Source organism: Dermacentor albipictus, chromosome 1, assembly GCF_038994185.2.
Source record: "Dermacentor albipictus isolate Rhodes 1998 colony chromosome 1, USDA_Dalb.pri_finalv2, whole genome shotgun sequence".
NCBI lineage: Eukaryota > Metazoa > Arthropoda > Arachnida > Ixodida > Ixodidae > Dermacentor > Dermacentor albipictus.
The window spans coordinates 413,093,867-413,109,685 of NC_091821.1; the positions used below are offsets into that span (position 1 = coordinate 413,093,867).

At 44.0% G+C, this 15,819-nt stretch overlaps 1 protein-coding gene across 13 annotated transcripts in view; it reads left to right on the forward strand.

The window, feature by feature from the left end:
* Positions 1-15,819, forward strand: part of LOC135913055 (rootletin-like) — a 308,691-nt gene that overhangs the window by 200,848 nt on the left and 92,024 nt on the right. For all 13 annotated transcript variants that reach the window (XM_065445705.1, XM_065445709.1, XM_065445717.1 and 10 more), the window contains 4 exons: positions 1,012-2,664; positions 4,064-4,315; positions 7,367-7,591; positions 10,628-10,948. In XM_065445705.1, the coding sequence (XP_065301777.1) occupies positions 1,012-2,664; positions 4,064-4,315; positions 7,367-7,591; positions 10,628-10,948 (2,451 nt within the window). The remainder of the gene's footprint in view (positions 1-1,011; positions 2,665-4,063; positions 4,316-7,366; positions 7,592-10,627; positions 10,949-15,819) is intronic.

Sequence of the window (15,819 nt, forward strand, 5' to 3'; positions counted from 1 at the left end):
TGGGATCTTATCGCACTTGGAGTTTGTAGGAAAACGACGCTGGTCCACTTTGGTCACTCTCGGCTGCACGACGCACGATTTGAGAGGTGCGTTCACAAGCAGCCACTTGTAATTCAACCATTTGACCATCTGCGTCCATGGAAGTTTGCCTTTGTTGTCTCGGTTTCGTTTCGCTGAGGCAGTGAAATTTCGTTGTATTGAAACTGGGTATAAACACACTTTGTTATATTGAGGTTCTAGATACGTGGTGCTCTGTGTACAAGAAGTTATAAAAAGGTAAATACTTCGTTATATCAAGGATTTCATTATATTGAAGTTTGTTATATCGAGGTTTAACTGTATAACTGAGCAGGTGCAATTGTTGTACACTAATGCTGTTGTACTTGAGCATGGCCACATATGCAGTTTCAGGCATTGTCATCATTAGCATTCCAGTTGGGATCCTATAAACTGGTACTGTATATATATGGTTTGTAGCAGACCTTGAAACCCTTGAGAATCCTTGTTGTTAAATTGCCATGTTGAAGTTCTTGTAAGCCCTTAAATCTCACATTGTGCTTTAAAATTCTTGAATTTTGCTTTGTGCTAAGCTTATTAGATATTATTTGTGTAGCCATAAAGTTTATGCAATCCAGGAATCGAGCCAATCTAGTCTAATTAGCATCTTTGTGGTAGAGTACCATCCTATTTGCAGTGGCTGGCGATGGTTTAAGCAAAAAAGAGTTTAAGGAACTTTTTTTTTTCCTTTTTTTCCACTGTGTTCTATAGGAAATGTTTACTCATTGTTTAAGACAAGGTTCTGTTCTAAAGCTGTCACAGGCATCATGATGCTTAAATTCTTGAAAATGCTTTGTTAGAGCCGTGAAAGTTCTTGAAAACTCTTGACTTTTTTTTTCCACAATATTGGCTGCAAGTTTTTTCTATATTATGGTAAATTGGTTTCATGTTGTTACTTGAACGTGTTGTTCATTACTTGTCATGCTTCTTTGTTTCTTTCTTTTCTTTCACCAGCTTGTTACAAGCAATGGCAGCCACCCCGACTACTTAGCGTCAGGTGAATGCAAAACTGCCAGTTCTTCTGTCGTCGGCTGCCGTGGGGATGCTGTTGCATTGACTCTCGTGCCTCTCTCGGAGCTCCCCAGGCAGCACTTACAAGGCGACACCACCCACGAGCATCTTCCGTCCCCAGAGCACACAGAATGTGATGAGAATCTTATTCACAGTTGCAAACAAGTTGTCTGCAACCACCTTTCTGACTGGATGGCTGCCCGCTCCCTCAGCATTGACAGCCACGCTGACATTGACACCGTCTACAATGATCTTAAGTTGTTCGCCATGCAGGGCCTTGAGTATGCAGCTGCTTGCGAAGCTTACAGCATCCCCATGCCAAACCCAGCTGATCTTCTGGAAGAGGTGGCTACGTTGCACACAAAAGTGACGGCACTCGAAGAAGATCTGAAAGCTCTGGAAGGGGAAATGATCCACGCACGAGCTGAGAATGATAACCTTCGACGTGACTCAGTGGCAACAGAAGAGAAACTCAAATCGCTGCGTACGGAGCGAAATGTGGCATTGAACTCCATCAAAGAAAGTGAGTATCAGCGGGCTAAGGAAGAAGTGGAGGACGAGAGCTTGCTGGAGGTTTACGAACTGCAGACCGAATGCATCCGCCTCGAGCAGGAGAAGAAGGCTCTAGAGCAGCAGCGCACGCGTCTGCTGTCGGGTGAGCAGTCACCCTGCGTGTCACCGATCCCTTCGACACTCATGTTGACTGAGCGAGTGCGACATAACTCAGCTGTTCAGACAGACGACATGGAAACCGCAAAGTCTGCTCTAGAGAGCAATGGCGCTGCACTTGCGCAGGTTGTTGACAAGAGATTGTCACTTGACTCTTTGAGTGCATCAGTAGAGCTTGATGAAGGTGAAAATGAGAAGGGTGCGTACGATGCGCTAGTTGCGGAGAACATTCGTCTCACAGCAGAGAAGCAGCGGGCAGAGAGCGATTTGGAACTTGTCCGAGAGAGGTTACATGGTGCAGAGGAGTTGATAGAGAAACTGAAGGCAGAGTTGGAGCAGGAGCACGGTAGCCTAGAGCAGCTTGTTGCTCGGACAGAAGAGATCCTGAGGGCAACAACGAACACTGATCTGTCCAGCCGCGACCAGCGCATCTTCTTGGAAAACCAGAGCCTCAAGTGCCAAGTGGTGCTGTTGAGCAGCCGCTTGGAACAGGAGCAGAACTTTGCGTCAGCACTCAAGCGACATGTCCAGTGCCTCGGCTCGAGGGACGAAGCCTTCCAGAAGATCGTGAAGGACTTGACCAACCGACTGCTGAGCGGCGGCGAGCGACTGCGGTCTTCTCTGGATAGGTGCCATCAGCTGGAGCAGGCACTTGCCAAATCAGCGGCCAAGGCTAAATGTTTGGAGGCAGAGCTGCATCAGTTGAGAGAAAGCTTGAAGGCATCGGGTGATGTGTCTGTGGACTGTGTAAAACATACAGGCAGGGAGCATAGTGCTTTAGCGGAGGAATGTAAGCACCAAGAGGAAGCAAACATTGAGTCATCTGACACTCGATCCAGGAAAGGGAGCAGTGGAGAAGGAAACGTGATCGATGAAGTGAAGCCACTTGCCATTCAGCGCATGCAGCTGGAGCTGGAAGAAAAAGAGGTAGGCTCTGCAAGGGTTCTCATTGAATCTATGCTTTTAGTGCTTAAAAAAAGGTTCTGACTGTCTAGCAACCAGAGTAGAGACTGGTAATGGCCTGTCTTTTGCATTCTTTGCAAAGTGTGTGCTGGATAGCTGTTCTCGCCACACTACTGTAACTCTCATGCCCTTGTGTCATAGGCTGCTGAAGTTAGCATGTTGTAGGGTGTTAAGGTTTATAACTATAAAAATCCAGCAGCTCAGCAGACAGGTGGAAGACAGGAGGAGATACTATAGCACAGAGATACTATAGCATAGACACATTGAGAAAGCTCATTCTGTTATCGCTCTGAGTAAAGGTGCCGGCTTACAATGTTGACAAAGCAGCGGCATATTTTTGTTGTGTGCTATTGTACTTTCTTCTATCGTTCAAGTGTGAGTGCAAAATTTCAGCTCTAAGCAGATACTATGCAAGCAGTTTCCAATGCTGGTGTGCATGGCAATCAATGCTTTGTTAATATACCTTCACACACAAAGAGAATTTTGCTGCCAGTCTAAGCCCATCATCTACATCTTAGGCTAACTGACTTGACTGGGTAATGAACTCTCTCCATACTCCATAAAGAAGTATTTACACCTATTGGAGCTGCCGTTTAACTGATGATAAATATGAACGCGTCTTGTATTAACAATGGTTGCCTGATGTATTGCATCTTGTGCCAGCCTACGATAGCAATAGGAATTGTTCCCAATCTTACTATCATAAAGCTGTACCTAATAGTGAGCTTCTGAAATTCTCAAAGGGCAGTCTGGCCACCCAGCAGAGCTGTGCAGTACATTTACATGGTGCTGTCATGGCTGTAAAGCCACCTCATGTGCAGAGTAGGCCTGTGTTGCTTTGTTTTGCTATAATACATTCTCATTGAAAGACTACAGGAAAAGAAAGAACTACCTGAAGTAGAAATGTATACACAAACAAAATGTAAACTAGATTGCACTACAAAAAAAAAATGCTAACAGGAGGAAATCAGGAAATGAGAAAAGCCAAGGCTATCGGGAGCAACATCTTACCTGTCTGCACATGGATAGAATTTACTCCCCGACGCTGTTTAACCTTGTCATTGTGCATTTGTGCACCTTTATTAATGTTGAATCATTGCCACTCAAGAATGTGAGGGGAGGATTAGAGCACTTGTCTCCATATGATGTCATGTGCATCTCAATGAGGATGGAATGCAAAAACTACCAGTGCATAAAATTTCAACCCACAGAGTTGCAGCAAGTTGTAAACGAAATATCTAGAGAACCCTTTAGAGAGTGCCACCTTTCATACCCTTATCATAGCTTTTGAACTTGAACATTACGCGGTTAGTCAACAGTTTTCCTTAATGCTTACCAGCATTCACGTCATTTCTTTTCACAGCTTCTGCTGTCGAATCAGGACCTTTGTAGCCGTGCCTCTCAGCGGCTAGAGCTGTGTCGGCAGCGGGAAGAGCTGCACATGGAATACGGGAAGCGGCTCACCGCCGTGTTGGCAGCCCTCAAGGACTCTTGCCGGAGAGAGCTGCTTTCTTTCCAAGAATGCCTTGTACGCGAGTCATCACTCCAGCTGCTCCGTCTCCGAGAGGCCCATCAGGCAGACATTGCAGCACTGAAGCAGAGGCATGCAGAACAGGTAATGCTATTCTCAAATGTTCCCTTGGCTGTTTTCTTGGGTTTCCAATATAACTACTGTGCAGCCCTGTATGCCCCCCCTCTCTCTCTCTCTCTCTCCCTCCGTTTTTTTTTTTTTTTTTTGAGAACTATTGCTGATGTTGGGAGGAATGATAAAAATGTCCGTTTGCACACTTTGTACCACCTAGCTCTTTGCCTACTATGGGGAAAATAGGTGTTTTTTTTAGGCTAGGCCTGATTTTTTTTTCTGAAGGGATTACCGCACTCAATATTTTATGTAATACTTTAACAAAAATCATAATGAATGCATTTTTCACGCATAAATGTTTTTTAACGAGATGTATCTAAAATAAAAGGATGTAGACTGCTAGAATCAAATTTGTGAGCTAAAATTGAACAAAGTATGTAAAGCTACGCCTTTATCCACTAAGAAAAAAATAACACAAATTATTACATATACGTGATGTATCGCCATCTAATAGGTACTATCTCCAAAAAATTAAAATTTTTCATTGAACAGACATTCGTCTACGAAAATTTAACTGCAAGCACTATAGTTTGGCGTGCCAGGCTGCAGCCGCTGATGTTCCAGGCTGGTTTGCATCATCGTCACTCTCAAAATCGGACGAAAAGGCAGTATCCTCAGACTCGCTGCTGCTTGATCCATCTATAAAATCAGCCACAGACACAGCGAACTTGCCAGATTTCACTGTGTCTGGTCCTCTGGAAGTGGCGAGCTACCATATTTGCGCACTGATCGTGAAACTTCAGTGTGCATTAAAAAATTACTGCCTGGCAGGAAAAAAAGCTAACTGTTTAGAAAACAAAAATATAGTTCTCCTTCATGTCCGACGGCACAGAGTGCCTGTGAGTGACACAGAAGGTCTCGAAACTGACGTTTCAAAGCATCGATAGAGGGCTAACAATGCCCAGTGGATGCAGTAGGGAAAGAGTTAAGTGAAATAGTATGCGTTTTCTTCTGTTTCTTATATGCCTGGTGTCTATTAATTTATGCCTTGTTACCGCTTGCCTCCAGGGAAAATGTTCGTTGAAATGCACCTTCATTAGTGCAAGAAAGCTTGGACACTAGTTAAAACATGAAAAGAAAGAAAGCTCTTTATATTTTTCAATACTAGTTGAAAGTTTAGAGTTTGTCCTTTATGCCTTTAACCTGTGTCTTGAGATTTTTGAGCTAGTTAAAGTGCATTTCAACAAAAACGAACTAGCCCAGCTTGTTCCCCTTATTGCAAACATTGTCACCCAACCAAAGCCAATGCAGAGTGCTTCAGATATAAACGAAGACACTTTGAACACACCGAGAGCCTGGTATTTCCAGCGGCAGACATGAATGAGCATGTCCGTGCACATAGACATCCGTGTGTATGTGTGTGCTCCAGTTTGGACCCTTCTTCCTTTTCCCTAACAAGCACTGTATGTGCGAGAGCAAGCATTGTGCCAGCGTGGCAGCTAGGCACTGAGAAGCTCGGACATGATGACTAAGCACCAGCTACATCAGGCCGCACATGCTGCGGCCTACATTCCCGCTTTCTCGCGGGGTTAGTATTTCCAGAATGGATAAAAGCAAGGCGCCTTCACCTATTGTTCACGAGCAGCTTGTTGAGCTGGCCACTCTTTATATAGCAGCCTAATTCAATGCCTTGTTTTGCATTCTACATGGCCTCGTTGCGTATCTATTTGCAGAGGTTGCACAGCACTCGGAAAGCAGACAAACCGCCTCGTAATGAAAAAGAGTGCACAGGATTGTATCAGTATTGTCTAGGGCTGCCATTGCTGTCGGCCATCTGACATTTGCTGTTGCCATCTGACACACCTTATGGCAACATCTCGTTCCAGATGCCATTCATAGGCGAACATCAGTCTCTTGTAACTTCGAGCATCATTACTGAATGCAGCGCACATTTTATGAATCATGGTAAAGCGGATAAAATCACATCTGTTATTTGAAATGTGCAGAAAACGTTTGCCGTCACTTTTTGTCTTATGCCTGACCACAAAGCTTCGTTTTCACTAGCCTACAAAGATTTGTGTAATTGTTTACTGAAGTGAAAGTTTTATCCGTTTTATCTGAAGTCTGTAATATGCGAAACTCCTCACTTCCAAAACTTTTGTTGCAATGTCTAAAAGCCTTATCGCAAAAAGTGAGTGACGAACATTTGAAGTAAAAAACAAATTAAAAAAGTCGCAGTTTTACCCGAAAGGCGAAGCATCGATTGCGATATCAAATTAAGCAAGATAATCAGACAGCAGCAGCGAGCGAGTTGACCTTCTTGCTGGCTTGCTTCAACACAAACTAAACGTCAAACGCACAGCACATACGAAGCTACCGGCACTGGGTGCACTTTGTCTACATCGCAGATCGTTTTCAAGATACGGCGGCCACGCCGTAAGCAGCAGCTGCCGGAGTAGCACCCTCTCCCTCTCGCCTCCTCCCACTCCTGTGCCTCGTGCCCAAAAGGAACCGTGTGTTTCTGCCCCGCCTTCCTCCCTCACGCGCGCGATATGGAGTCGCGATCGTTGGCTGACCTTGCAAGTCAGTTGTCCGCACGTGTCAGCACAAGAAAAGTCAGTTTTATACGCTCGATTTCTACAAAAATTGCCACTAATTTCGTTCACTGACGCCGATGGTCCATTGTAGTGCGGTCCGTTAAAAGCGAACTTCTTTGCATTAATAAAATAGGTAGGACAAACTAAGGCTGAAATATAGACCATTATATCCGAAAGTCTGTTGTACACGGATCACTTGTAATGAGCATAGACTGTATCAAGCTGCACCAAATGGCCACTCATTAGTGCTGTACTGCTCCAAGTGGTTCTAAAAAGGCCAATTTCTTTCTGCTGCAGTACTACTCCAGAAGGTTGGTGTGGCTGTTCCTAGTCTGTTCCAGAACTGATTTTTTCCTGCTCCAGAAATATCTCCACCATCCTAAACTGGCTGGACCACTACTTAAGATGAAGTGTGCTACATAAACCTTTTCATCGAAGGAGCAATCACAGCAATCACAGGTGTGTGCTGTGTGTTCTGTTTCTGCAGGTGGAGCAGCTGCGAGCTAAGCTGCTTGCAGTTGAGACAGCACAGTCGTCGGCTGCCGACGAAGCAGATGCGGTGCTTGCAGAGTTGCGCCAGCGGCAGCAGGCAGAGTATGAGCAGCTTCTTCCCCGCTTGGACCCCGACCTGCAACTCAAACTGCAGGCCCTGGTGGCTCTGACGCTGCGGATACACCAGGTGGAAAATGAGCGTGCCCTGTCCTCTGCACAGGTGAGCAGTGTACCACCATGATTGTGTGGGACTGCACCGCAGGGTTTCCTACAAAAATTACTAGATGGAACTGTGGCACTAGTGTCTATGGGTACAACAAGCATGGCAGTTCTGCCGGTATGGGAATGACGGTTAGTACATGTATTTGTCTAAACTTAATCCTTCTGGCTTCAAACGGCTTTGTGACTTTACAAACTGGGCATTTTCAACAAAATATTGCATTATAGGTGCAACAATTTGCAGCAGTTATGCAGGTTTGCAGAGTTGTTGCCTTCTGCATTTAGAAAAATAGCATAGCTTCAGGATTTAGGCCAATTAAACCAGATCAAGCATAGTAAATAAAATATGCTAATTAAACCCACAATTGCAATGATCAGACAAATCCATCTACTAATCATCATTCCCATAGTAGCTGAAATTATTTCTGTGCCAGAGTTCCCTTTAGTTAACTTAGTAGGAAACTCTATGGACTGCACCACTTGTGTAGCATTACTGATACCTGCTACCTGCATGGCTGGTGCCACCTCGAAGATGAAACAAAACTAACACAAGAAGTCAGACAAAGTCAAAAGCAGATAAAGACAGGGCAGCACCTGTGTTTGTTTCATCTTTTGTCCGTTTTTCTTTCATATTCCAGTGGCTTTTAGCAGTCCACAAACATTTTCGGAGCACTGAACTCGAGAATAAAGAGATATCTTGTTGCATCTTCACTACCTAACATGGAATTCACAAGTGACATGTAATGGTCACACAACAAAGTACAGTCAAACCTCAATAATTCTAAATTTTTTTTCATTCAAATGGGTGGATAATTTGAACTGCTCTCTTGGTCCTGACAAAGTCCTATTTATTTGACTAGAAAAACGTACTACGAATTCTAAGTCCATAAAATGCGCAACAGTTATTTTGAACAAAATTTCCCATTCTCAGGGATCATTTTTCAGACAAACCTGGGCCAAAGGCAACTGTTTATAGCTGCCATAATGTCGCAGGCTTTAAAAATTACAAGAAAAGAGGCGCAGGGATTCGAGAACGAACAGGAGCAAGCACAGGGGCCCATGCATGCCCTCCTTCCCCATTTAAAAGGAGCAGGAAGCTCCCAGCGCGTATTTGATCACATTGCCACATGCTCACCTACACACACACCCTCCCTTCCCCCACCCTTATCCTAACACATGATCGCGTTACCACGCGCTTTATCACATACCACGCGTTTCTAGCATGCGCTTGATCACGTCATCTCCAACATTGGGCATGCGGACGTGCATCCAGTTACCGTCCTTCGTGGCTCACATTTGCATGTTTTCCCTAGCACCTACAGGAAACGGCACATGAGGCGTAATCTTATTGCATTTGGACCTAATACCGAACCTAGGCGTCTTCCAGCACAAATTGTCGCATGCTGATGGGGGAGAGATAAGGGCTCATTCATACCGGCGACTGATAGAGGTCACGCGACCAAGTTGGCCACAAAGCATCAGGTCGCAAGTTATCACAGATTGTCATTTTTTGAGAAAAGCGATCATTTTGGAAGAGTCGTTCGCTGCTTCATTTTTCAGTTGCACGACCATAGTTGCAAAACTGCTAAATCAATCAGATGTGCAGAAAAAGGACATCTGTATAATACACTGATGCTTATTTTACGTGGTGATTGCATTGTGTGCAGACTTGAACGCCATATTAAGAGGCATTACAGTGCAGCGACTGGCCAGTTGAACTTGATGATGTGAACATCAGTTGTTACGAGCTGTTTTTTGGTCGACAGTCGCAATTGGTTGTGCGGCCTCCTCAAGTCGTCGGTGGGAACGAGCCTTAAGACTTCTTCAATGTGACCCCAGTGACAGTATTTGTATTGCGCACTGTACTGCATGATTTATCGGGCGCTATATGCTCCTCTTAAGTTGAACTACGTTTTAGTGAAATTAATTTCTGGTCCCCTTGTAGTTCGAATTAACGAAATCCTACTGTATACTCTAAACATCACTTCTGGGGATGGCACGTTATCAGTGACATTGGGTGTCTCCTTGCAGGTTTTATGCTCCCAGAATTTTGCCTATTAAGGGTACCAGCCAGATTTGTTGCGTGATCAGGGCCATGCTTGCCAGTTGAACTCATGGCAGAAAGCTGGGCTAGTTGGATTTCTGATAACTGATGCATTTCCAGCGCTTCGGGAGAAACAGAAAGAGAGTAAACGAGGACAGTGCAAGGAGTACATCCCAGGACAATTGAAGACCAACGTCCTTCCTGTCCTGTTCACTCTCCGATTATTTTTCTGCTTCTTCCAAAGCACTGGAAGTGCATTAGTTGCTTGCCAGTTGGTATCACCCAGTGTGTTGTACCAGCTGCCACTGTGAGACTAGAGGAAGCGGTGTGATTCCTTATGTTCTGGTACACTATCACATTAGCTTAAAATTAAGCAAAATTTTTATTCCGTTATTGAAGTCTGTGACAACATCATTTCGTAACCAGTTGAACCAGTTGTCACAAAATTTCCCAGGCCCTAGTGCTCCCAGCCACATTGGTCAGAACTCACCACATGAAGCATCATGATATTGCTGTGTTTGTTGCCACTTACGTGATATCACAGTACTTAGAGAGGTCCAAACCTCCATGGAACGTTCCACTAGCAGATACACCAGCATGGATTTGCACCGCACCACCACACGGCTTTGTCTGATATGGTCATGAGCATGTTGGCCTGGCAACTTTTGCAACAGATAGTAAATAAAGCTTGACACTCTTGACCCTTACTGCACCTTGACAGAAAATGTAGTTACAGACGAACCACCAGAAAAATTTCTATCTGGTACTTCTTCATCAGCTTTACATTATCTGATCCAGTTCACACATTGATGAGAATGCTCTCAGGTGAAGCCTTCCTCTTTTATTATATTTATTTGTTTGTTCTTATTTTCTTCAAAATTTATGAGATTCGAAATGAGCATTGTGGCTCCTTCATAGAAGCGAGCCTTACACATGTAGGTATGGCACTTTCAACAAACACCACCGTTGCACTTTGTTTTCCCTGCTGCACAGGAGCACCTCACCAGTGAGAAGCAACGGTTGTGGGAAGCGCTGAAAGCCTGCAGCCAGGTGCAGAGGGAAGCCCTGGAAGCTCGGCTGGAACACGAGCAGAAGGCTGCTATCAGGGACCAGTACCAGGCCCTGCTCAACGACACGGGACAAGCACAAGGCACTGACAGCTCCGTCCGCCCAGTCAGCCCTGCTGCTGCTGGAGACAACGCCGAGGCACTGCAGCTCCCTCACATCATCAACGAGCACCTGCAAAGCTCAACAGAGGTGCTTTTCGGTCTTCTAAAAGAGCGGATAGACAAGGACTTCTACACTGCCCTCAATGTGAGTCACGTACCTCCTTCTATTCCTGAGCATGTTTGGGTGAGGTTCACGCTAACATTTCCAGCACACTACTGCCTGTTTGTACTCCCTGACCCTAGGAAGGAAGATATGTTGGTTGATCAACTCACCAGCACAGCACCGATGGTCACTCCCAGCATTCGCATCAATGAAGGAGGTTTCTTTCCCAAAAGGTTATATAATAGACTTAAAACACAGACTAAGACAGCATCAGAAAGATGTCGAAAAGAAACGTACAGTTTCAAATGCCCTTGCCAAGCGCACGGATACAACGGGCCACAAGACTGACTGGGATCACTCGAGAGTTATCAGCACGGCTCTATCTGGAATCGCTGGAGATACAAAAAACACGCCACACACTCAATTGAAATGAGGGAACCCTCCCCCTGTCATACACGCGTTGCTTACGTCACGTTCTGAAGTATACATAAGCTTCCATGAACTTTCCTTCATCCCATTGGGAACAAGGCTTCCGTAGGGAAGCCGAAATGTCTTCTAGATTTAATCCTTTTTAGTACTTCTTTTGGTCGGTGTCCGTCGTTTTATTGCTTCATGCTTTATCCTGACCAGACGGGCTTCCGTCGAACCCTCGATTTCATACCCACCCTATATATTAAATAATGTTATCTCAGCAATTATTGCCCTCTGTATGTATGCACAATCGAACTTTGATTTTAGAAAAGTGGCTATAAAAAATTATCCGATATAATGAAGTAAATACAAAATTTGGTTAGTCACACTTTATTTCAGTGGTGTATTATCCTGCTATAACAAAACCGAAAGTGCGGTATTGAACACTATATTGTTACAGCGAAGCAGCTTTTTTTTTTCCCCACATGATTAAAAAGAAATGAACTTTGGTTGCAAAATATACAATAGAATCTCGTTAAATCAAACTGCAAAGGGACCTGAAACTTATTCGAATAAAACGGAGTTTGAACTGGGGAGAACCCCTTCAAATATAGCACCTGATCAGGTGTGCAGTACAGCGTCTAAACCAAAACTGCCACTGTGATTGCATTGATTATGTCACACCTTTCATCCATCAGCACATGATGACATTTGCAGGAAAAAGCCGTGTAAAGTCCCAAGTGCGATGAGTAGCGCCTCGCGAGCCATTTGGTGTGAATGTGAGAGAAAAGATGCGAGGGTGAGCCGAAAATGGTGGTGACTTGCTGTGCACCATCGTCTCATGTGCCCAATGTTGGAGATGATGTAATCGAGCATGCTCCAGGAGAGGGCCGTAGGTGAGCGTACAGTGATGTGATCAAGGGTTCACTAGGTGAGGGAGGGGGGGAGGGGATGAGTGCATGCTAGGGGCTCCTTCCTGTTCCTTCTAAACTGGACGAGAAAGAAGGTCATGGGTCTCTCTGCTTGCTCCGGTTCAAACTCGCCTCCCCGCGCGTCTTTATTGGTCATTGTTATAGCATGTGACATTACAGTAGCTAGCAACGCATCAAATCTTCTCCTTTGCCTCAGGTTTGTCCGAAAAGCGGTCCATGGGAGTGAGAAATCTTATTGAAATTAATTGTTTCATGGCTTTAGGAGTTTGAAATTGTGGGAGTTTTTCTCTGTCCGAATACATAAGATTTTGCCAGGGCCAAGAAAGCAGTTTGAATTATCCATCAATTTGAATTAAGATATTTTCAATTATCGGGATTTCACTGTGTCAATACCATCACCAGTCGTTTCTTTATACGCCTCGTATTTTGGATGTCTGCAGTTATGCGGACTTTATGGGCAACACCGCCACCTACCCCTGTATTCAAGTTAACACAACCTCAGTTTCATACGCCACACAGTGTGGTGCTTGATTTTGGGGGCATGATCCATGCATGTGACGTTGCAAACATGGCGGCCATGAATAATGTTGCTGCCACATCAACCTGCCACCGAACCATAACTTTGCTTGCAAACTTCCAGCAAAGCGGCAGTCCTAACGGCATAGGCCTAACCACCTTTGTGTTTTAATGTGATGAAAAATTGCCAGTGGCTTGCAAAGAAACTGTTGAGAAACCCTGGCGAAGAGCTCACCGTTAATATGTTCGTACCTTTAGACATCATTGGCAATCGAGTGTCAGATCGCACGCACAGGCCAGACTAAAGGATCTAGTAGCAGAGTTGGGATCCATGTGCGGCACCTTCCATGTCTGGAAAGTTAGTCTGTGGCGGTATTCTGCATGAGCAAATTCAAATGGCTCATTCATGACGGGCATGCATGCTTTGGCCATCCGGCTTGGCTTGGTTGGACTGTAGCCGGCAAGCCAACATGCCCATCCCGTGTGATCAGACTGATTGTGCAGTTGCACATTAAAGGAACACTAAAGTTATTTCACCTGTATTAGTAAATTACTTTTCTACAATACCAAAAAAGGCACTCTTCTCATGAGCAGAGGCTTCGGTGGCAATATTTAACTGATAAATATTGACTGTATTTTATTCCAAAGAGACAAAGACTGGTTTTGTAGAGTTTCAAGAACTCTCACTGAGCCACAGCAGCCCAAGTACTAAGAAATACTTTGGAATCTGTGACCTCGCATTGACGTACCAGTGCTGGAGTTTCCTCATGGAATTCGAAAAATTTAACTTTGGCCTTCATTTTCTCATCTAATAATCAGCCTAGTAAATTCACGACAATATAATTTTGAAAGAATATCTTATCACTCTAAAATGATTATATGTCAGAATCAAAATCTGTCAGACGCCCTTTTCTGGCTCATCAGAGGCATCACAATTGCGTTTCTTTGGGAAGACCTGATTCCCTTTTTTTTTTCCGACATCTGCCTGTACCTATAATAAAGGACAGACTTCATTATAATTAATAAATATCTGACTTCACTACAGTGGACTCTTGTGGATACAATCTTTGCAGGAACCAGGAAATGCAACCTATCATCTGAAATAGTATTATCCAAAGCAAACAGCATGGAAACAGGTGTAATCGGTGACGAACTCAGTAGCAAAGGTTCATATTGCGTCAAGTGATACTGCTTCGCATAATACGTTTTGTGGAGCAGCATCACTCAACACCACACAAACCGCAGCAAAGCACTTTTATTTAGGGACGTTGAAATAGATCGTCAGTTTGTGGTGAACTTTCTTCTTTTCAATGTCCATAAAGTTCTGGTAGTCAAAAAAAAAGCAGCTGCCTTACCTCACTCAACTGGGCAGTGGTGCACCGCCACTCGGGTGTCCACAGTGCCCTAGGCGCGCCGTGTGCATTTTTGCTCCAGTGTGGCTGGGGCTTACACTTTGTGGGACATAGGAGTGTTACCTAAGCTACTAGTACACTAGAACATGAAACTTTGAGTTTTAGAAACACCAGTAAAAGTCCACTTCTTCAGTCGTATTATCCAATTTCATGTGAACAAAGCAATAGGTTTAAATGTATAAAAATACATTGCTTCTATGGTACCTTGGCCAGGAAAGGAAAAACAAACACAGTATCCGAAAAGCATATGAAGCAGAATATGAAGCGATTTCATATTAGGGTTGGTAATATTGATGAACAATTAATCGATTAATTTATAAAAGGTATGCTTTAAAACAATTTATATTCATCACTGTCCACCTTTCATTTAGTCTACTTTATCAATCAGACATGTTCGATTGATCATTTTCAAAAGTTTGGCAGGAGTGGCGCAAAAGTTTTGAAATCATACTAGAATGGCGGTGCACGAGGAATGACTGTGCAGCTACGGTAGAGCGACTGTCGACTGTTCTTCCGAGACCCGAGTGATGCTGGGCCTGAGCACTTCCCCTCCCTTGCCCCACACTGCCCACATCTCTACGCCACCCAAAGCCGGATGATTCAAATGCCCTAGCAATTCAAGGCACACTATAGCAACCCAGTCGACAATTGTCATGTCACTCCCAGTCCACTAAAGATGTGGCACAGCATTCGCGTAGTTTCGGAGCATGTATTTGACATAGCGATGGAGTTCGTGTCGATTCCAACAAATCTGCAGCTTCTATTCTATAACCTATTCTTGCATGCTGGTTGTGTGGCCATTCAAAGAAGGCGGCTGTTTCACCCAAACATCCCAGCTACTCCATCACTCTGTGGAAAAGAGCATGTAGCTTAATGTCCTACACCAGTAATTTTCTTTTCCCCTGTACATATTGCAGTTTCTTGGATTGGATATTTTAGTTGGTCTTCACCTTTCACTTTTGCAATTTTTCTTATTTCTTGTTTAACTGTACTGTTTGGGGCTTCGCTAGTGCCATGTATCTTGTTTAATTCTGCTCTAAGTGCCATTTCTAACATACGTATACTGTTTATCTTTTCAAAGGCCCCTCCCGCAAACTCTATTTAGTCTAACAAATTAACCGTTATTCTTTATCAGACTTTATTCGCTCGTATTTCTAACTTGGTTCCACCTCTCAAACATTAAAATAAAGTCCTAGTAAAACTACATAGCTTTGTTTCGACCTTTTAAAAGTGCCTGCCAAACATTTCAATTATTTGATTAATCAATGAAATACCCTGCGTCGAAATCAATTAATCAATCAAAGGCTAAAAGGATGAATGATTAATCATTAATTGAATAAAAAATTGAATTGACCATCTCTACTTTACATCTCTGTGGCAGGATCACGCCTGATATGAATTTCAGGATCATACGAATTTTTCCGAAGTCCCAGGCCGAGTCCATTAGCTTCCTACGTGCTAAATCTCTAATGTTGTGAACCGCTTTTCGCACCGTGGCGTATGTTATTCCGGTGATATCATCCTGCCTGATACGAATTTTGGAATGATGTGAATTTTTCAGCAGTTCCAACCCAAACTTACAACATCCTAAATTCTGAATGTTGTGAACCGCCTTTCGCGCCATAGTGAATGATACGAACAA